Source organism: Takifugu flavidus, chromosome 5 (assembly GCF_003711565.1).
Source record: "Takifugu flavidus isolate HTHZ2018 chromosome 5, ASM371156v2, whole genome shotgun sequence".
NCBI lineage: Eukaryota > Metazoa > Chordata > Actinopteri > Tetraodontiformes > Tetraodontidae > Takifugu > Takifugu flavidus.
Window position 1 is genome coordinate 6,580,933 of NC_079524.1, and position 23,339 is coordinate 6,604,271.

Here is a 23,339-nt window from a genome sequence, read left to right on the forward strand (position 1 = left end):
TTTAGTCTCTTGGACATGGAAATGTTAATTTTGATGTTAGTAACAGGCTAATCCCATTTCTTTAGCATTTCCCTTTATTGTCTGCTTTTCACAGACTGGAAAATGTGTATGATCCACTTATTTTCTAACCCAAACTTACCCCTGCAGCTGCGTCTGAGTCCCAGAGGTCAGTCTGCATCCCTGTCACGTCCATGCTGGGAAGAGGGCTTGTTTACGTCCGTCTTAAGACGCAATAGTTCAGAGAAAGTGTTTGAAGAACCACTCATCTAGCTAGTTTTACTTCAAATGGAGACAAGGTATTTTTCCCCGTCGTGTCCCCTAGTTCTGGCCCTTTTGCCTGCCTCTATCTACTGTTCTTTAATCAACAAGCCGATAATGTCTCTGTTTCAGTTTAAGATCGCGCAAAATCATGTTTGGTTTCCCGTTTTTTACAACCCAAAGCAGCAGAGCACTCAGAAATGTGGGGTCGTCGCATCGCTGCAGCCACCAAGGCCAGTGGTGTAACAACTGCAACCGAATGGATGTTCTCAAAGATTCCGGAGATGCGCCTTACTTGTACATGTGGACCTCCGTTATCTCTAATTAAAGCAAGAGAACTAGACAAAGTATTAGCAGATGGAGGCACTTTCGTAGTTTGCCAGAAGCTGATTCAGCGTACCCATGTTTTGTTTGTTTTTGTTTTGCTCTATTGTTTTTTCTTCATTTAAGATATGAGACACAAAACCTAAATATGAAAATGACAGGAAATGTAATAAAGTAAGATGCGTGATAAACGGAGGCTTAGTTCTAGAGGTGGCAGCCATGCAGGCTGCAACGGCAGACAGAACAGGAATCAAGAGGTCCAGTCAGCAGTCATGGGAACCGGCCTAATTCCTGGTATTCAGTTGGTTTTGTGTGTATCTGCTCATTTTAATAGAGTCCTCGGAGTGTGACGAGGACGCTAATGGAGTGCAGCTGATAGCTCGGACTTGATTTAACTTCCAGAGGTCTGTGCTTTCAAAGAAATATGCTGCAGCTTATCACAGGAGGGGGGCCACTGTGCAGGCAAAACATGTGGGGGGAATGCAGACGTGAATTACCAGGGCTGTCAAAGCTCTGCCGCGGGGCCCCCAATCAAGCGGTATCTCTCAGCCAAGCGGAGGCTGCGGTTTTTGGGTTGCAGTTGCGGCGAGGGCTGTGAGGCAGAGGCGCGTTTGTCTGTAATAAGCCGCAGAAATGTAATCTGTGTTTTCACAGCTCAGCGTGGCTTATCACGGGCCCCCACGCTAAAGCCGTCACATCAGTCGGTTCCAGATTGCCGTTAGGGAAGGAGGAGCGAGAGCGCACCGACTTCAATGCGCGCGCGTGTCTGACTGCCAGGGCGTCTGGCTGTGTGGGCGGGACGGAGAGCAAGGTGTGGAGGATTTGTACAGTAAAGGATGCAGCTGTTCGGTGTGATTAGCTGCTTTAATTGCAGCAGCCAGCCCGTGGCCAGAGTGGAAGGGGCTGAGTGGGGACCCCGGACCGCTCCGGCTCCTCACAGACCACGCAGGTCAACACTAGCAGAGTCAGGCCAAACCCTCCGTCACCTCGGCTTTGTTCTCGCTGCGTTCCTCCCGCCGCCCTCTGCGTGCATCGGCAGGTGCGTTCGGTCGCTGGAAGCCAGGCTTGAGAAGCTGCATTTGCTTTTTCCTTCCCGAAAATAGCTGCAGACGCATAATCGTGCGCTTGCAGGAAGTGGAGCTGCAGCCGGCAGCAGAAGGAGGCCGCGGCAGCCCATGTTCATGCTTATGTAAATGCTCGGCGCTGTACAAGTGCTGAACCCAAATTGGAAGCAGCTGAGGTGAAGGTAAACTGGGCCGGGGCCCCAGATGAGATTAAACATGGGAGCGTCCAACCATTTCAGCCCAAAGCGCTCCACCCAGGAGGATTGTTATAATGGTCGTTAATTTACAAACAACGCTGCCGAAAATGTCGGCCAGACTCCCCCCAACGCGGGAGATGGTAACAGATGGAGAGGCTTTTCTGCTGTTGACGTATCATTTCTTTATCCTTTCCTTTGTGTGTGTGTTTTACAGGTTTATGAACATTTCCATAATTGCGCTCAATTGGACTGTTGGGGCATTTAAACTGGACTAACAGTGAGGACATGATGAAATTATTATAAAACGTTCCACACAAACCCACAGAGAGCTCAGCCACAGCGGGGCATATTAATTCACCGTCACTGGCGCTGTTTGACCTGTAATGTGAGAATGTGGAATTATTGGAGGTGTGATTATAGATTTGATGTATTATAGTGTCACTTTTATTTCTTTGATAGACTCGGGAAAAAACGCAGCTGGTTTCACACTTTTTTTTAGCTTCATGGTTTGGTGTCTAGAGCACGTTGCTATTTATTAATTTAACTCTCCAGTTATCCTTAATTCTAAGTTCACTTTTATGTCAGCGCTTCCACTTAATGCTTTATTTATATTTTAAGACGTTCCCCCCGGGAGCAGCGATGAAAACAGTTTTTGATGCCGCCTGACAGATATAAAGTGGAGCGAGTCAACCAAGGCGGGATAAAAATAGACACACTCGCCGAAAAAATCCTTCTTTTTATTCCCTGTGAAGCAGCAGCAGCGACTCTGAAGGGAACCAGTCGACTGACTGAGGAGTGACCCAGAAAAACACCCGCTCACCTTTAGGAGCCCAGATGTTGCTGGCTAGGATGAGGCTGAAACTGCTGATGGTTTTAACATGAAAGAAGATAAAGACGGAACCTTTAAACCTTCTTTACTGTTTATTTAGGCAGAAGAATATCTGTTTTGACTAGCAATTGAATTACACCAATCTCATTTTAAGCAAAGTTATCTTCTAAAATGTTCTAAATTTGTGCCTAAATCAGTACGTTGTTCTTTCTATCCTTTCCCATATTAATCCACTAAAACTGATTTGTTTTTCTTACTGCTGTATCTTTTACAGCCAAAAATCTTTTATTCATTTAATAATTTAGTAGCTATTCTTTAATTTTACAGCATGGCTCTGTGGTTTGTAGTAGTCTGAAGATCTCGCTGCTGCTTTCTCACAGTTATAAGTTCATAAACTTGCCACATAAGAGAGGCTCGAATGTTGTGGCTCACATGGTGGCGCCGCCCCTCCGGCCCATGTTTACTGAACCACATGACACAGATCTAACCATGGCGTGCTGCGGTGACATCATTTATGGCTGTGCAGCGCAGACCCCCGTTTCTCAGTCCCCAAACATCATGACCTCAGGAGTCTTTGCACATATTTCCATTTTCTCATGTGGGTGATGTGGCGCTCGGCAGGGGCGAGGGGGCGTGGCGCCGATGGTCGGGATTAGTTCTGGAGCGGAGGTGAGAGACGCACCAGGCGCCTTGTCGGGATGGTCGCAGGGTCTCGGTGATGAGCAGCGCCTGTCCGGGATGCGTGGTCCGCTTCAGTGGTCCTGGGCTGCATTTCTTGTGCGGCTGATGGGTCATCGTCGGGGGCTGAGAGGCCCAGCGGGTTGATCTCATTAACAACAGGACGTACCCCTGAACCTTTAAACCCAGGCCTGCATTCTGTCCGCTCACTGCCCCCTGGGACTCATCCAAGGGGGCTTTAACAGCCCCGGTGTTTTGGTTGGACCCCGGCCACAGCCAGAGCTGAGCTGTGCATGACCCAGTCCCCCCCCCTCCCCCCGCCGCCGCCTTCCTCCCTCTCCTCCCAACCACCCTTCTCGACGGGGCCCATAAATACAGTCCAGAGTGGGCGTCTGTGCATCGCTGCTTTCTCAGGTGTTAGCGGCTCATTCACGCCGAGCTCGGAGCGGACGAGCACATTTTCCACACGGGCGCGCGCTCGAGGCGTCGCAGACACCTGCTGCTGCTGCTGCGTATCGGGTTTGTGTGCACAGGTGAGTGGAGGCGCTCGGACCAAACCTGCTCCCCTCAGACCAAACCTGCTCCCCTCAGACCAAACCTGCTCCCCTCAGACGACTCTGGACTGGACATATACTTGCTCTAACTCTCTGTTTATGTGCACGCACACACACACACAAGGTCTATCAGTTGCATGTGTGCTAGATGACAGAGAAACTGACAGGGGAATAAATCAGGAATTGCTACTGTGCCAGAGTCTGAGCTCGCTCTGCTTGGTCTGCTGCTGTCATTGACTGAGGGACAGAAGATGATGTCATGGCACTTGTATTTCAGTTGGCCGCCGTCCTCGCTGTCTTCTTAAAGGGCTCCATCCCACCCGTACGCGGCCCCTGGAGACCTCGGCTTTGTGGAGCCACGAAGGCTGACAGTCATCAAAACAACCAAATGTACAACTTTATAAACTGGTTCTGCTTCTCTGCCTGTTAGTTTGGAATTATGTAAAAGTCATACATCACGACAAAACACTCAGAATATCAACAAATCACATTAAAAAACAAAACAACACTGACACTTTTAACCTTTAATTGACCAGAAACATTTGAAATAATGTGACCAAGGCCCGAAACAACAGTGGCAGCCATAACATGTGCACAGGCTCCTCGTCTTCTCTGCAGCACCTTAATGAAGTGCAATAAATAAAACCTTTCTTAAGGTCTCATGCGGATAACTAACACGGAAATGTGCTCAGGCCCAAGACTGTAAGGTTCCCTCAATACAATCATCCATCCACTGACATGTGCTTCTAATTTTACAGGACTCAGGAAAATGGAGTGTTAAGTTGCTCAGTGTGTTCAAACATGGGGCTGAATTTTGCCTGTGTATTTTTTTGCTCCTTTAAAGTGGTGCAAATGTGACTAATTATTTGATAAATCTTTTTTTACTAGTTTTTTCTTTCGAAAATGGACCTTCTCCATCACTGTAGCCTAGTTGCAAAAGGCCGAATGGATTATTCTCCGTTTGCTGCATGAATGGAGCCGATTGCAGAGGCTCCCGATGTTGCAGAGTTAGTAAATCTGCAGGCCAGATGTCTTCTGGACCCAGGATGAAGCGCAGAATACAACCTACCGTTGGTGTCTGATCATTGCTCACTCACTCAGTGGCCGGGGGGGGGACTATTCCCGTGATAAGTGTGCAAAACATGAATGGAGCGGGCAGGTTTCCAACGGGACACGTTTCTCCCAGCGCTGCCAGGTACAGGAAGCGGTGAGAGAAACACATCCCCGTTCTCCGCTGCCGGTACCACCGGCTGACTTTTGAAGGAGAATGGAATTGTTCTTTCACGCCAAGCAAAGGAAAGATACACAGAGCAGGAAGACAAAGGGAAACGGAGGGGGTTTCTTCTAAATGGGAAAGGCCTGTTCATGTTTTAGATTTAAAAAAAGAAAAGAAAAAGAAAACAGACTGAACCAATAATCCCAGGCAGCATCTTCTTTTCTTTCCGTGCCATAACCACAATGTACTTTTGGATTATTTATCATCTGGTAATATAGCTGATCTTTACAGTTTGAGCCTTTGTGGTGTCTGTCTGCTCCATCTGGCCCTCATTGCATACGTCACCAGACTCTGGGTGTGAATGCATCGTCGTCTGAACTCCGGAGGGTCAAACGAGAATCGCAGGGTGCTGTTCCTCTACTTCCTGCAGAATAATGGCATTTAATCCTTTTGTGGCAGCCCCGTGTCAGCATATCATTCGATGTCCGTCTTAGATTTCTTAAACACTTCAGGACAGGATGTGACACGCTGGTCACGCTGAAGTGTGTAAATCCTAAACTGAGCTAACGCTGTGTTGTAATCCGTTTGCCGTGTTGCTTGTGAGCCACTCTTTTGAACCAGTGCGGACACTAATTTAGAAACCAGAGTTGGAAATGGGTTTAATATACTCTCGTTTCAGACTAATGGATGTACAGTATAATGGTGATGAAGGCGTAACGTACTCCCCCGGTCTGTAGACTGGGGAGGGCAGGGCAGTAGTTGAATTACAAACGCTGGTTGGGATCCTTCATCAAACAGAGCAGCTCTTTTTTTTGCCAAGCAGGAATTCCTTTCCCCTGGCTGCACCTGACAGTGCAGAAACTTTAGCCGAGCTGCCTCCCTTTCAAACCTGCTCCAAAAAGTGCAGCTGAATTAGCTCCAGCATTTTAGTTTTTTTTTTTTTTTTGTCAAGTGCGGCTGCTTCTGTCAGCAGCCGTCGGTCTGCTCAGTCTGGGAGGCGTTCCGGCGGCTGCAGATGGCTATCGACAGCACTCCCGACTCCGCTCTCTTCTCCCGCTAATGCTGTTCGAGGGAAAGCTGAGTTAGAGCCGTTGAAAGGCAATGGTATAATGTGGTACAGTTGATTGGCGGAGAATTTGCTCGTTGGCCACAGAATAAGGAGCCGTTTCAGAAAACCCGGTTCCTGCCATGGGCTAAATAAATTCTCTTCCATTTTCCAAAATAAGAAAAGCCCCCAGAGAGGTTCCTTAAGCTCGGTGTTTTGATGGAAAGTTTATGTTTGTCTGTGCCGTCACTTTCTCCAAATGTGTCAGCGGCCCTCTTATAGTCCGGGCTGTATAGGAAGATGTAAAACAACTGTTTTGTGGCTGTTATTAACAGAGCCGCAGGTACGAACGCTGCTTTCAACCCCTGCAATGTACCTGGAGCAGAGCTGGACACAGCCGGTCCAAGAAAGCATGAAAACTGAGACGAGTCCGAGCCTGATTGTGCTCTGCGTGCACAGCGATCAGCCTGCAGCGTTAAAGCCACCTGCCTCACCACAGCCCCGCTGCCTCCCGCCGGTCTCCCTCCGCCGGTCCTCAGAACTGTGGCACCTGCGGGTATAAAGGGGCTTTCATCGGCGTACGCGTCTGCTCCTCGACACAGGACAGATGTGTCTTTGTTACTGTAAAACGTGTCTCAGCCCTTCCGCTGAGAAGATTCTGCAAACGTTTCCCTGTCCTGTGTGACTCGTGTAAACGGGGAAAAGGGCCTAAGGTCACAAAGCTTTGGGAGACGCAGCAGTTTCATCTGCATGACTCACACAGTAATCATCGGGGAACTCTGTCACAATGAAATAAGCTCTAAGACCTCCACGGTTTGATCTCATGTGCGAGTTATGAAAAGTCTCAACACTTCTCGCCTCTCTCCCTCTCAAGTGCTGAGATGGGAGCGCAGCGCTATAAATTCGTTTCAGTTCCCATTTGTGCTGCGTCTTTTAGTTTAGCCATCTCGCTGCTCACTGACCTTACGTCTAATTCTGAAGCTTTTATAAAGATGTAAACACTATCGCGGCGTTCTGGTGTAGGTGCTGCGCATCTGTCACCATATAAACAGACGCTTAAAGGCCATAACGAAGCGTCTGTGTCAGACATTTTCACAACTGTTGAAGATCTTCTGGGGAGTTGGGAGTTGAGAGCAGAGCAAATATGACATCACTGAATGCTTCAACATCCCCGAATCAGTCATCTTTGGTATCTGCTGGAACTGTCGGATCGCTCCCACGTCTGTGGTCGGAATAGATTTTTCTGCCACTGACCTGTTAATTTCACTTTTCTTCAACCAGACATTGTGATTTCAGGTCACAAACTGTGTCTTAATGCAGCACGTCAGTGGATTACAGTGTGTGTGTGTGTGTGTGTGTGTGGTGTGTGTGTGTGTGGGTGTGTGGGGGGGGGGGGGGGGTAACGGCTGCTAGAGTTTGATATACATCAGCGCTCTGAGGTCGACAGCGAGGAACATTCATCCATGTTTACTGCAGCACAAAATGTTTGGAAATATCAGGTCCACCTCAGCCAAGACCCCCGGGTCTGCTGCAGAGTCATGCTGCCAGATAACAGCAACCAATAATAGGAACACACACACACACACACACACACACACACACACACACACAGCCAGATGTTTCATGTCCGTATGTGTGTCTCTGCTCTCTGACAGACGAGTGTTAATCTCTGGAACTGGAAGCCCATGAGTGCGAAGAGCAAGACCACTCTGATTAATTACACAATAGCAACTTTGTGCATGATTGCGGTGTGCACGCGCGTGTGTGTGTGTGTGTGTGTGTGGGGTGTGGAGGGGCTAGTTACAAGTCTCTCTTGTCTGTGATTTACACTTCAAAGGCCCCAAAGGCCCAATAGACCATAAGTTTCAAAGTGTGACTTTGTCCCTCAAGACTCTCCTTCTGGAATTTGATAAAGAAACTTTTTCTTCACCACATTAACTGTCTAAATATCACCACCCACCTCTAAATTGCTTCTCTTTTTGTGCTGTAACACACCATCATTCATGATTTGTGGCTTGTCGTTAGATCCAAAATCCAAAGAGGACGAGTTCACATAAGTTATAGCTAAATTCATGTGAAAGGTGGCTGAACTATATCATCCTTGTCCAAATCCCAGAGTAGCTGTAATATATTTATTTTTATGCCATCTGAAAGGCCTTTTAAATCTTCTTCTGTGTGCATCCTTGTTTGGAGTCATCATATCTTCTGAAGTACCTCTGATTGCAAACATATTCCTGTGGTTCCTGTGCTTAATTAAACAAAGGCAATGATGCAATGTTGGCCTTTTTCGTGACGATGGTAAAGTTTGTCAGTCGGACTCGCGAGCATTGTGAAAATGTGACGTGATAAACCGTGGCGCTGCCAGAGCCCCACGGGGCTGTGGCTCTTTCTAAATGAGTCATAATTGCTCACTGCTGTGCACCGTACACGTTGATGTCCACTTTGGAGTTGATTTTTTTCCTCCTTTTCCTCCAGCAGCATTTTCTCACACCGTGGTGGTGCGAGGGAGTGCTGGCAAGTGTCTTGATGAAAAACTTTGTGCATGCCAGCCGGGAGGAGTCTGAAGGAGAACCGTTGTAATGTGTTGCCGAGATAAGAACAGCCTCCACCTCGGCAGCCCCCGCCAGAGCCCCCGCTGGGTGGTGGCCCCGCGTTGACCTGAAACGACGATGACATCAGTTGTTTATTGGCTAATTGAAGACGGTGGTCGATGGATCTACACACTCCATGTGTCATTTGGATAGTTGCTACATTCAGCTGCAGCGTTGTGGCCTTTTTGAGTTTGGGGCGTTTCCTCGCTCCTCTGATCCTGTTATCGGTTTCCACTCCCCCTCCTCTGTCTGCACATTTGCTTTGATCCCCACTTTAATGTGTGTGGGCATGTTGTCCCAAAGTTCTTTTCAATGATAAGACCCTCATTCTGCTGCAAAGACAGGGAGGTTTCCCTGATCGAAGAGGGCGGAAACAACATGAATGAAAGCACCTTTAGTCCTGTTTTATTTCATTTCACCGGGTTTCTCTCTGAATGAGCTGCAACAGGAAACCGAGCTGCTGGGAACTTGTAAACGTTTTGTCCCTTTGACCCTTAAAGCCCTCTACCAGGTAGCAGCATCCATGCCTGAAGAGGAGATACAAAGCAGAGCTTGAACTGAAAGGAAGCATCACGGAGCGCTTTCCTCATGTGAATTAGTCAGTAGCCCCCCCCCACCCACCCACACACACACACACACACACACACACACACACACACACACACACACACACACACAGGTGGGCCTGAGCCATAAGATGATCATTGCAAAACTCTGATCCTGTTGCTAATAAATACATGACTTTAGAAAAAAACCTCTATTTCCTCTCTCTCTGTCTCTCTATGTCCCTCTCTCCACACACTCGCACACAGACAAAACTTTGTGTGTGTGTGAGGGACGTCCTCCATCCTCTCTGTCTTGTTGATAGCACCAGTGGTGTCACCCACTAAAAACCCCATCAACATATGTGGTCATATAGATATTTGTATGTGTGTGTGTGTGTGTGTGTGTGTGTGTGTGTGTGTGTGTGTGTGTGTGTGTGTGTGTGTTATCACTCGTGGGTATCTGCTCTTGTCACCTGCAGTGCTCTGATCTCCCTTATCCCCTTATCATCAGTTTGTAGGAACACGTTCGCATACTTGGCTCCCATCATGCAAAACACAAACACACCTTTGCTGAGCTCAGTGGCTCATTTTACTTCCCCTCGTAAAAGGGAGCAGACGCGAGAAGGGCCGGGATGTTTAACTACCACTGAACCGACTTTGGTGCTCAGTGGGTTAAAGATCCCTCCAGAAGTAAACGGAGAGCCATCGTGACTAATAGCCCCACGTCAGATAAGAAAGTTTGGAGCCTGGAGTCGACATCTGAGCACCGCGCGCACAATCACCGGCGATTTGTTTGCCAGTCCACGCCTGTCGTGATTACGCTTATCTGCGAGGCGCTGAAATCTTGTCAAGGTCGCTTTGTTTGTTCCCTGCGATGATTCCAAAACATGTGAGGGAGTGTTTGTCGCCAGGATTGCGATGCTGCAGATAAACTGGCTCTGCGTGGATTAGCCTTTGACATTCCTGTAATTAGTGCCTGGACAGCTGACTGTGCTGTGTCTTTCCTCACTCGCTGCCGGTATATCTGTGGAGAAAATGACTTTATTTTCAGTGTACGCAGAGAGTCGCTGTAATAATCCTGCTGTTTAGGCTTCGGCAATAGGCCGTCTGTGAGCTGCCCGACGTCTCTGTGTACTGGTGTTGCTCTGTGCTGGTTTGGTCATTCCAAAGACTTCCTCTTCTTGTTTGTTGTTTTTCATGGATTACAGAAAAAGCTGCTGTTTTCTCTGCAGAGGTCAGATGAATGGATGCGTTCTGAGGTTGATGCGTCTGTTTGGTTTGTCTCGTCTTTCTTGCTGGATGTCAGTTTTGCCACTTTTAAGCCTTTAGAAAAGCCCGAGAGGTCCAGATCGGGCTTCACTTTTACCCACAAGGATTCTCTTTATTTTATGTCCACAGTTTCGGTGGTGGTTCGAGTAAAACCCTGCTAAATCTATCATTTCTTCAGTCCTGTCATGATCCAGCAAGGAACTGGTGTGTGCTAATGAATCACATCAGATTTGACCCATGCCACATTTCACTAAAAAAGTGAGGACATTAATGGGAAATTAGGACATTTCGGCTGGTCCTCACAATATCAAAGGGCTGTTTGAGGGTTTCAACATGGTTTAAGGTTGAGGTTACAATTGGGTTCAGGTTAGGATAAGGGAAAGGTTAGTTGGAATGGTTGAGGTTTGGGTAAAGAGCTGGGTAATGAAGTCCAAGTGTGTGCCTCCATACCACCTCTCCGCTGGAGTGTCCTGTTCTCTATGTCACTCCACCTGAGGAGAGGCTCACCGTTCCGCACGTTATCGCCCCCTTAAAAAAAAACACTCAATCAGTTCTGATCCCACCCCGCGGCCCCTGGAAGTAAGTGGGCTCTAATCCACAAAAAGCCTTAGAAAGACACAGAGGAATGCCTGGCACACAGCAGACCATTCACCTGGGGATTAGACTGAGAGGAGCTCAGCTTCACACAGCCATTTACTCCACCCACTCCATGTGAGCAGATACACGGGGGCTTGCAGTGCACATGCGATACAGGAGGCCCACATACGGCAGGTTAAGCCAATTCATCTTTCACTTCAAGGGGGTTTTGCTAGCATGTCCAGGGAGCCCAGTTATGTCGGGTTTGAATGCCACTCAGCAGCGTTTGTCACTCGAGATCAGTGCGGCCTGAAGGTGGGCAGCTCCTCTCCTTGTGGCTTTTATTTACTCTATATTTTGCCTCATTTCCATCTGTGTCAGAGAGAGCCAGTAAAATAGAACCCAACCTGCAAAGTCATCCAGGAAAAACTGTGTTTAAAATCTTTGTATATTAAGATGGAATTTCTCTGCGAACCTGAAGCTCATTGTTATTTCCATTGTGTGCGAATCGAAACGCACATAATGACCAAAATGTCCCAAAGCACATGTAAATAAACATTACATGCCTTGTTAGTTACGGCAAAGTATGTTAAAATATGGCTGTTATGAGATTATTGAGACCCAGCTCAGTCAAATGCATTTAATTAGCAACCGAAACTCAAACCTGCATCTGCGATTAATCCCAGTTTAATGAAATAGCTGTTTGCTCATTTGTCAGTCTGGACCATGAAACATAAACATCTGGAACGCAGGAATCGGCAGCAGAGTGATTCTTTTTTTTCTAGATATATTCTCTGACAATCCCCGAAGGACAAAACCCTGAGCTGGAATCTCAAGCGGCGCCTGTTCCTGATCTTGTTCTGCAGCGCTGCGATGAGCGTCGTCAGGGGAGACGGCGTCTGCCAGTGCACTGGGATCCAGCGCCGTCAGGTGAATGATGTGTGGCGGTGGGACCGGTATCGCGTTCGTGCGCCGTCGTGTTTTAACAGGTGCACGCAAACCCAGAGCGATGTTCGCTGCGAATGCACGTGTGTTGAAGCAGACTCATCCATCCTGCGGCGCACGTCTGGGGGGGGAGATGTTGACCCTGGCCTTCTGCCATCAGGTTGACGCTTCCACCATATGTGAATATACTGTGGTGACGGAGCATTAAATATGGACTTGTGCTCAGTTTTTAGCTCCTCTTTATTTATGGTGACCCCTCCGTTCTGCGAGCTCAGTCTCGGTCAACAAATGTGGGTTTTTACTTACTGTACTATAGATCATCAACTCCAGCCTCAAGTGGATGGTGGAAGTAACGTCAGTTTAAAGTAGGAGGTGAGCTCTGTTGTGTTTTTTTGTTCTTGTTCTCACTCACTGATTTCATATTTTTACTAATTTAATTCAGTTTACGACTCCCTCCTCACTCCGGGTGTGGTGTATTTTAAACACTGGGATTAGTCAAGATTAATGTCACAAATTTCCCAAGAATAAAACCTCACAAATTTATTAGAAAACATTTAATCCTTTGTTTTTGAATAATAATACAAATTTAAGAGGAAAAAATGATGGTGTTTCAGTTACACCCAGCAACAAATAAATACTTGTTTTGGTCTGGAATCACAAGGTCATCTTCAGTATTTGGACTTTGAGGAGGGATGGCTGTAAATTACGTTTTTGCCTCAATTTTCCTTTGAATTTACAAGTGTTGTGTCAAAAATTTACAACATCTTAAAAAGGAGGTTTCAAACTTGGTTGTAACGTACCAAAACCTACAGTTGCTCCTCCAAAATCACAAAATAAAGAACTAAACCTTCAACAGATTTGTTCCTGTAGATAGATGTTGACATGATGAAGTTGTTCTCTGCACTTAAAAGCACGTCTGTCTTTATATTATATTTAATCTCCCACTCTGGACATTTGAACTTTGATTTGTTTTCTGTTTTCTTTAATATTAAAGGATAATAATAAGTGATTTCATATAACCCCACTGGGATCGTGAGGCCGTTTCAGATTCCATCATTTCACACAGGACAGCAGTTACAAATGAAAATAAACTTCTTTAACTTGACACGTGCACACATGATGGCGAGGAGGAAAACGTCAGCAGAGTCGTTGCATGTTTCCGCTGACTTTTCTGCATCATTTATAACCGTATGTCCCTCCCAACATGTTTCCCCCTCTGGCTCTCCAGTAAGACGATCCAAACATATGAGGGCAAAATGGAGATTATTTAGTCCTGTGAGACGTCCCAAAGGACGCTGCGGGGAAAAAATGAAATGATTTGTTATGGTGGATGAAACGGACAGCGCTGAAGGAGAGGAGGTGAACGGAGAGGTTGTTAAGAAGGGTCTGACTGGCCTGTTACTACAGCCGCTGCTGCTCTGGGGTCATTTATGCTGTAGCGCTGCAGAACCAGACAGGTTTATGGTCTGGAATATCTTCCTAAAGGGGATTAAATGGCTGCAGTCTGGCTCTGGACGGGCGGCCGCAGTCACCGTCTTTTGTTGTTCTCATTTCAGTGTTTGGTTGTCATGACTCTGGCTGCCGGCTTGTCAGATGGAGCAGGATTGTTTTGGCTGTTGGACACTCGAGGGAAAGTGTCGGTGAATAAATGCCTTAATTCTCATAATATCGCTGGACTTGCATGTTGACGAGTGTGAGCGCTGAAGCTTCGGAGACGTGTGTTGGACGTTCCTCCCTCAGTCAGGGCTAAACAGCGGGAGTGTGTGTCAACTCACTGGTGTGTGTGGTTTGTGGAGCAGTTTTCAGCCTCCCTGTGGTCACAAACAAGGTCAGAGTCGTATTCTTTTAGAAGCAAAGTGTAAACTATAGTTTGCTATTACAGTTTCTATTTTCCCCCCCATAATTTTCATTGTTGTGCCACATCAAGAGAGGTTTACTGTTAATGGGTTTTTTTTAAAAACAGTTTGGCAGCATCTGCTGTAAAAATTAAACAGACCCACCGTCAGAATGAGAACTGCACACTTGAACGGCTCGAAACGGAATCTAAAAAAAACGTCTTGCTATTTTTGGGTTGTCTCAGCCAAACAGGAAGGTGTGTAATGGACTGGTTGTTTTAGCTGTGTGGGATTCTGCTTCAACTTCAGGAGTTGCTATAATGTTAAGGCAGTATTTTATACAGGCTTCAGACAAGACAAACTCCTCCCTGCCCTCCCTTTACGTCCCAGCCTGCAACTCTGGAGGCAACAAGAAGGGTCGAAAAAGCCACACATCTTCAGACAACAAGCAAACCAAGGTCACTGCCTAGGAGAGATGCCAGGGAAACATTTACAAAGCAGCTTTCATTCGTGTCAGGCACGTTCAGGAGGGAGGAGCAGGGCTTTACCAGGCTTCTGTGTTATTGTGTCTCCCTTAATAAAAGTGAAGCTGAGACGTCAACCTCTGCCACAGGCTTTTATTAGACATCTGCAGCTTGCAAGTGCAGGAAATATTTAACGGCTGGCAAGTGCAATTGCATCGTCCCGACCACACACTACCTCAAAACCCACTTTACACACAACCGCAGAATAGTTTTTGCTGATTCCGCAGAGAAAGATGCTCAAATTTGGCATTTTGTTTGTTTTTCTTTTGACAGAAGCCATTTCAAGCCTTTAAAGATTGATTTAATTCTTTGTCATGGTTTTTTTTTATAGCTCTCAAATTCCTACAAACACCAGATTGTCCTCCAGTTTTGTGGCTTTGAAGACAAACTGCCTCAACTGGGGAAATTCAGACACATTTAGAGTGGCTGCGTGTTCCCTCTGCCGGCCGCTTTATAACAGGAATAAAAGCCACCACAGCTTCACACACAAAACAAGTGGTTAACAAACAGTGGAGGCAGCTCAGCTCTGCTCACTCATCAGAGAGGCAGCAGCGATTACGGAACAAAAGGCAATTCCCCTGTAATTTGTATCTGTGGGTGCCCTAAAGGTGTTCTCGGCAGTCCGGAACAAATCCGTGTGTAGACAATTGTGTGTAAAGCAGTAAAGCAGTAAAAACCTCTGGACATGTAGGAAGTGCGATGGGAAGAGGTTGACAGGAGGTCATGGAAGGTGAGCGCTGCATCCTGTGCTGAGGGGACCACCCCACAGCTGTCGGTGCCCAGTCAGGCTTGTCTCCTGGCCCCCGTTTGCCAATGGGAGCGCATGTCTTTTGGCCACACAAACACCTGTGTCAGCAGACCACAGTCAGCCCACCAGTCAGGCCATTCAGCTCCGCGCCGCCCTGTAATCACACGCCGCCCGCTGTGGAGGGGAGGGGGCAAACGCAGATGCGGACCCCATCACGTGCTGGAAAATGAAGAGAGTGAGAAAGACATGCGGAGAGAGTGAGAGGGAAGGTGTGGGGAAGGATGCCTCCGTCTGGGACCATTAGGTGGGACAGGGGCGGGAGACCCTCCCCCTTCCTGTGAGAAATTAGAGACCGTGTGTTTGAGAGCACATCTGGATTGAAAGGACCGATGTGAGAGTCAGAACCAGGAATTAATACAGGTGTGTGTGTCTGGGTTTAGGTTTTAGGAAAAACACTGTACCATGAAGTATTTGCCAATTATATATTCATCCATGTAAATCAAACATATTGTTGTAGTGAGGTGAACTCCCTCCTGTTGTGACTGAAGGAGGTCTGGCTGTGGGGAGGGCGAGGCTCAGGTGGCGTGGCCGTTGTTTACATGGCTCAAGTGTCTGTACTGCCTGATGAGGTGTGATGGGTGTTTGTATGAGGTGAGACCCCCCTCTGACCCCCTCCTGCTCTGGCCTCAGGGCCCCCCGAGGCTGGATCGGGGTTTCATTTGCAGCAGGTCTCTGCAACGTCTCACCTGTACTTACGAAGCCGAGCAGATGTCGCTCAGCTGCCTCCTCGTGGAGGCGAGGGGAGGAGTTGGCCTCGTTCAGCTCGCCCCTCTCTCTGGGATCAATGATGTGATTAGCTGTGAAAAGGGAAGCCACATTTCCCTTCTCACCTGCGTCCGCAGCTGAGCGCGGCTGGTGTGTGAGCCGACCCACCCTGAAACGGGGAGATGTGGGGGGGATGATGAAGTGTGTTAAAGCCAGTCACCCAATAAAAGAGACCTGAGACCCTGGGAATGCGAACACTGGGTCTCAAATGCAGGTTTTCGCTCCACTGTCGGCTGTGTGGGAGGTGAAGTTATTCGTTGATCTTTATACCTTTGACAGACTTCTCTCCTACTCTGGAAAGACCTCCGCGTGCCACCACAGTGCGGTAATTCTCATTCAGATAGACAACAAATTGAGCTTAGGCAGGCCATCAAATTGGCTCTGCTCGGCTCTCAGCCCCCGCCGCATCAGCTGATCTCACAGATAGCCCGCGTCAGCTGATGGCTCAGCTAATTCTTTTTCTGTGGATCCAGCTGGCAGTTCCAACACGGGGCGCCAGTTCTCAGCTACCTTCTGCCTACTGCAAGCCGCTTTGCTGCCCATTTCCACCCCCACCGTCTGATTCAACGCCACCACGTTTGATCTGTTCTGCTGCTCAGAAAAATGCGCGGCTAAGCTTCAGACAAAAGGCCTTTTTACATACATTAGATTTCATGCAAATATGCCTAATCTGAGCCTGTAGTTGATCTGAGCAACCATCCGCGTCTGGGCATTAAAAACGTGCATACAGAGGAAAATAGGAAGGATCTCTCCTGAAGAATTTATCTCTCAAACATTCAAAACTAGACAAAGAAAGCATTCAGTCAGCGAACATACGCTCAGAGGTCGAGATCATTTGTTCTTTTTCCGTCTGCAACGCTCAGACAGAGACAAATGCCTGCCCTGGTTGCCTGTCAGCGCCCGCTCACTAATTACGCTGCGGCGCTGAGCTCAGCTAATTGAGCAGACAGAGATGGATCAGGACCAGGCAGGCTGCACCGTCTGCGCGCCGCCGCTCACATCTGCGTGTATGTTTTGATGTTTGTGTTCACCCCGGCTGCTCCTCGTCAGAGAAGCTCCACGCTGTGAGATAACGCGGCCGGGGCGAGGGAAGGCAGGCGAGCCGTGTCTTTGTTGTCCCACACGTCGGCCTTCCAACATGTCATCATTTACTCCCCCGCTGACAGACTGACTCCCACATTCGCAGACCTCTCCAGGTTAGGCCGTCTGCGAGGTGCAGAACACAGAACAAAGGGTTGAGGGGTTGACGGCCTGACGCTCAGTGAAGCCCAAATGAATTTGTGGAGTTTGAGCTGCAGCTGCAATCCTGTGCCATGCTGCTCATTCTGGTCACACTGGTAAAGCTCTAAGTAGTGGTTTATAAGTCCAACAATAACAGGGCTGGAATATAGCTGTAAAAACAGAAAGTGATATTATGGATCGGAATTAAATAAACTCTTTTTCAGCTCAGTGAAGTCTTGGCTTGGACGTACCTGATGTTGACACAGTGTCTGTTACCGCGCTATTTAATTTGACATTTTATCCTCTTCGTAAATCCCAAATCTGTCAACAAAAAAAGATCCCGGGTCTGTCAACAAGTGCGTTTTCCCCATAACACCAATCCAACATTAGCATGAAAGTCCAGATTAGGCTGAGTCATTAATCATAACTCGATTTGGGCTGCAGTTTGTCCTGGCTGGTTCTGGAACTCTAATTTTGACGAGATTCCCAATGAAACCCACCCAGACAAATGTCCATTATTTCATCTCCCCGATGTTGTAACGTCGTCCTTTAATTTGACAGGCTCGTGTTCGCGTTACCTTCAAACAAAGGAGTGGAGGAAAAAGTCCTGTCAGGTTTTCTGAGGCCCGGGGGTTCTGAGTGTGTGGCTTTGCAGGCCCAATCTTTCAGATTCTGGCAAACATCTTGACCGGTCTGTCTAACCTTAGCCCTCAGCTGCAGGCACTGAAATCCTGCCAAAGCTGCAAAGCTTCTCTTGGCAGAGCTCCAGGACAAACTTTAATTTAGATCAATTCTGTCTGAAAGTGGTTGTTTGACAAAATCTGATTAGTTTTTTGAATAAAGCTCCATGTCCTGACACCTTTACTGGCAGGTTCATTTCATTCTCTGCCCATAACTCAAGAACTCATTCAACACATTTGTATACGTATTTGTAAACCGTGTGTGTGTGTGTGTGTGTGTGTGTGTGTGTGTGTGTGTGTTGGAATAACAGACAGTTGATGTCCGGATGGCCTCTCTGGGGGGTCTCACTCTAACGAAGACCTTTGACTCAGCCGCTGATTGTGGCCCAGTGCAAAATGGGGGCAGCAGGTCAAACACATTCACATGTTCCCTTCACGTTCCCCCCAGCGGGGCAATTATCCCGTGAGCCACATCCCCACGTTCATTAACCACGATGATGTTATTGTTGGCCAGGCGAGAGACGGATCACATCTGAGCCACCGAAGTCCTGCATGAGGCGTGTGGGTGAGGAGATCCTGGTGCTACTAAGATCATCCCTCCAGAGGGAGGGGAGTTGTGGTTAGGGTTTGACGGCTCGGTGTCCAGTCCAGAGCCCCTTTTTGTAAGCAAATGCAGCCACGTACATGAGCTGAGCTCCAGAAAAAATATCTCCTGCGTGTACAGCGACACACACACTTCTCCTGTGGTTCAGGAGCAGACCACACCATGCCTCCTCCTGGTGTCGGCGAGATGTTTCTATTAATATGGAATTGTGGGATTGCTTTCTGCAGCCTCCAGCACATGCCATAACATTTCATTTTCAGGTCCTATATGTTTCAAATCAGTCTACACTCATAATCCTGGGAGAAAAGCCCAGAACTCATGACAGTGGAGTAATGAGCAGCGAGCTTTGTGGTGCAGGGATTATGGCGGCGCTCTCAATTTACCCTAAATCGTGTGTTCTGTGGCCTTTCCGCTCTTCCTTAGGGTCGTCGCGAACAATGTTATGCTTTCCCGTCTTAAGTTCCCGAGTGTTTATGTTCCTTTAAGACGAGAACCTCTTGGTTTTGCTCTCCGGGTTCTGATGGATCCTGACATGTGCTGTTCAGTACTGGTGTGAAGGATGCTGTAGAGCTGCAGGTGCGATTCTGTGGCTTCCTCTAAGGGAGGAACGTGGTGTTGAGTGTGGCTGCATGTCACTGTTTTTTTTAAGAGGAGCACCTGGGCTGAACAGAGGCCGACCAGGCCAGACAAATGAGAGCAGCATTCAGACTAAAGTCTGCCCATTCAAAACTCCCACACTTCATAAAATGTAGTCGGGACAGAATGTGAGCTGAAACGACCCGTTCCGCCCGCGGATAAACGCTATTGTCTGACTTTACGAGGCCTCTTTTTTCCAAGCTTTGTGATTCTACACTCCGCAAAGAAACCGCGTGACCTGACAAACGCTGGGATTGTCTGGAGCGTCCCTTATCACTCACTAGGTTTGACAGTGTGAGAACTAAAGTCCGCACTCACCAACAATCACCAAACTGAAGGCTTGTCCTTGTCTTTTCGTTCATGTTGTGATTTGAGTGTGACATTTCCCTCCTTGGCAGCGCCTTTACTGCAGGAATCTGGGCTTATTGCACGTGGACAGAGAATGAAATGCTTTTTTAAAAATGCTGTTCATTCTGATTCAATGAGCTTGGTGGCAGCATAAACCCGGAGGGCATAAAAGGCGGAATCATTGCAGTCGTTTCTGTTGTGCTGCAGATGCAGGAAACCAGCTTGTGGCTCAGGAGGCGGTGAGGAAACCGTCCATTCTGCGCCGCCCGTCTGCCCGCGCTGGAGATCCCCCGTCCAGTACGAACAGTGACCATGTTTCTCTTTCTGGCTTTGCATCAAAAGCACAGAGGTATGCATGATCACGCAAGTGTCCACTGACTCTCCTTTTCTCCCCTTTTTTTCTTGCAGATTGTCTGAACTGTAGCCGAATCACAGATCTGAGTGACAGGCTGAACTCACTGGAGGCAAAAGTACAGACTTCACTCACGCAGCCACTCGGGCCAGATCTCAAAGTAAATTTATCTTGTGTTTTCTCACACTTGCTTTCTGTCTGTCCGTGCCAGGTCCAGTCCCTCGCTGCTCCCGCCTCTGAGTCACATCGCCACCTCCAGGGCAAAGGAGGAACTCTCCCGGAAGCTTCCTTACTGATGGGAGCTGCGCCCGCACAGGGCGCTCCTGGTGAGCAGGGTCCTCCAGGTATAGCCTCCACTTTAATAAGGGAATAAGCTTTAAATTAAGCAGCGGGTATGTGTTAGACCTCACTCACCCAGCTGAAACTTCTTCCGCGCCGTCTCCACCCACCTCTGTCTCGTATACTGTTACCTTCACCGTGCGCTCATTTCCTTTAGCACAAGCATTTCGTCTGCATGGCTCACTTGAAAGTTCTGTCCCGTCCTGGAGTCAAACACAACAGTGTAGCCAAGGGTTCACCCCTGCTGCGTACTTTCACTGGGATTATCACAATCCCTGTTAAAATAGGCGGTGTTTGTGGTCAGAAATCTTTCCCTCGTCACAGCTCAGTCTTAAAAGCCAGAAGAATAACATGGCCTTCTAAAATATATGAGAAAGAGACGACGGGCGGTGAGACATATATTGAAAATATTGCTCAGTTTAACCGTGCACACCTATATATGCAGGGATGGATTCTGGTATTTTGCAAGTGAAAACAACAATAGTTTTCTTAAAACTGAATGGGGAAAATGATGTAAACGCAACCAAAGCACTAAATGTCTGGCTTGTTTTTGTACTGAACACAGATATTTCTGAAAAGTTTTACCTCTCAGTGTCTTTCTGTTGTCACCACAGGTCCTCAAGGTGAGAAGGGGAGAGATGGACTTCCTGGCCAAGACGGTAAATGAAACAAACTGTTGTTATTTAGAATAGAAGCGTTTAAAGGTGATGAACTGGAGGTCAGCGGGGCGAACAGATGTTAGAGCAAGGACCGAGCTCTGAGACAGCAGGATGTCCTCCATGGAGGGCAGAGGGCAAACAGTGATCTTTTGGGTGGAGTTAATGACCCTCTGCTGCCCTTGAGCACACCGCCACGCCATATGTCACAATGTGTTCAGTGGTGCAGCTCGGCTTTATTTGCTGCTGGCGAAGCCAAAACATTGTCTGAGAAATAAGTCTGTCTAAAACTAGGACAGAGAAGTTAGGGATTAACCTGTTTCCTCCTCACAGGGTACCCAGGATCTCGTGGACTGCCAGGTCCTACAGGGCCTCGGGGTGACGCTGGAACAAGGGGACCATCTGGTGCTCCAGGGTCAAGGGGACCCACAGGACCTGCAGGTAAGAATAGGATAAGAAAAATGCACCATCGTAGACAACCTAAACAAAACATGTCCTGATAGTTCTGCTGTAGTTGGATGATGCGACGCCAGTTTATTGGCTCTTCCATAACTAACCAGTCTGACCAGTGTCCTCCCACAGACGGATGCTTGAATAATGACCCCCCCTTCCCAGTCTGTCCAGTGTTTGGCTTTCCTTAAACCATCCACAACCCCCACAAACCCTTCACTGGTACTGGTCAGCCCAAGAAACTTCCCGGAGACTTGCTAGAAACGTTTTATACATTTGCCTGTTAACTCACACGCCTCAGCTGTTCACTTTCAGAGGCTGTTCACTTTCTGTTCATTTTCATGGGGCTCTACTCGATCAGACACTGAATCATGAATCTGTCCAGATCCCTTTGGTTATGAGGGAAAAAATAAATGACCCATTTGCAGAAAAAAAGCCCCGTGCAGCTGTAACGTGAAGTATCTGGCGTTTTAAGCGTCTGCTCTGGCTCCGCTCTTCTCACCGCGCTCTGCACTGGATCACGGAGGGAGTGGCTCCATAACATGTGACCCCTGCTCCGTGCCTGCTGCTTCCTCAAGATGATATTCAGAGCAAAAGTTAAACAGCAAACCCACCTTCTGCGAAGCACCGTGTGACTTCACTCTCTCATGAACACGAGCTATATATACACAAATCCCATGGCCTTATGATTTCCATATGCCTGCGGTGTTTTTGTTTTTCTATCCCCACTACTTCATAAGAACTCAAAACCTGCCTTGCATCCCGAGGTAAGGTTTCCTTATTGTGCTGATTCTCATTTTGCACGGAGAAAGATCAACACAGCCTTGGAAAGTGGCCAAATGTAGGTGAGCGCCTCACCGAGACAATGGATGGAGAAGATGACAAGTTACAGCAAAGCTGCATTGAAAGTTGCATCACATTATAAAGCAGCTTCCTCAGGGGAAGCGTTATCGTGCAGACATAAAGAAAATTCCTTTCCCCTCGTATGTCTCCCCTGGACTCTGGCTGCTTGAGACACATGTAGTGAATCAGGCCGCAGCGTTTGCCGCAGAGGCGTCCAATCAGATGTGCAATAACATCCCAGCGCAGAGCCGTAATCAGCGGACTGTCATGGTCAGGCGCCGGACTGCAGGGACATAGAGGTGCTGAGTTTGGGTCTGACAGAGAGCAAGAGGTTGTGTTTGTGGGGGAGGTCAGGTGAGTGGCAGTGTGTTTTTTTCCACATTCATAGGAGGAGGAGGAGGACTGACAGCTACAGGCTGTGTAAAACGTAGCTGTTAGCATGCAGGGAACATGTAATTTGCTGTGAGCTGGTGCCAGGAACACTTTGCAGAGGTGGATGGTGTTTATTTGAGTTTTCCCATGCCTCCGAGTAAGTTCCCACTACCACACCATTAAACACTCTCCTCCTGATAATTACATAGACACATGCGCCTCCTCCTCCCTCCAGCTGCTGAGGTGGCTGTACACAAAGGCACGTGCACACACACACATGCAAGCACCCACGCCCACACAGACACACACTGCATCAATCGACACTTTAGCTGATCCGTCTCCTCTCTGGGATTTGTCATCGTTTATCCTCCTTTCATCACATCGACCACAGTCGGTTATTGTTGTCATTTTCAGAGGGAAGCGTTTCATTTTTAGGCTATGACGTGCTGTCTCCATCGTCCCAGTGATGCTTCTCCTCCTTTTCCCTCAGGACCCCGAGGCCCACCGGGAATCCCTGGAGAGAGTGGTCTACCCGGCCCCCCTGGGCCTCCCGGACCCCCAGCACCAGCCAGTGCCCGTATCCCTGAACCAGACCATGGTAAAAAACGTGAAGACCCGTACACACAGTTACCTCATAAGTTTAAAAAAATGAATATATGATATACTAGACATTTAAATATTGTTAGATTTAGGGCTCAACGTATATAATTAACAATCATTTGGGAAATTCAGTACACTCTACAGGATCCTTCTGGATCTAGAATCCCTCGCATATGTTGGTTTTTTTTAAATACAGAACTTCCCAACATGCAGAC

The 23,339-nt window shown here is 47.9% G+C and overlaps 1 protein-coding gene across 8 annotated transcripts in view; it reads left to right on the top strand.

Moving 5' to 3' along the window:
* The window catches only part of emid1 (EMI domain containing 1), a 36,849-nt gene that overhangs the window by 6,531 nt on the left and 6,979 nt on the right, over positions 1–23,339 (top strand). For 6 of the 8 annotated variants that reach the window (XR_008950521.1, XM_057032597.1, XM_057032602.1 and 3 more), the window contains 6 exons: positions 19,720–19,809; positions 19,921–19,982; positions 20,076–20,208; positions 20,818–20,862; positions 21,193–21,300; positions 23,015–23,122. Coding sequence is in view for 7 of the 8 variants with exons in the window: in XM_057032597.1 (XP_056888577.1) it covers positions 19,720–19,809; positions 19,921–19,982; positions 20,076–20,208; positions 20,818–20,862; positions 21,193–21,300; positions 23,015–23,122 (546 nt within the window). In the remaining variant the exon portion in view is untranslated. The remainder of the gene's footprint in view (positions 1–19,719; positions 19,810–19,920; positions 19,983–20,075; positions 20,209–20,817; positions 20,863–21,192; positions 21,301–23,014; positions 23,123–23,339) is intronic. The other 2 variants (XM_057032600.1, XM_057032601.1) reach the window with 2 other exon arrangements.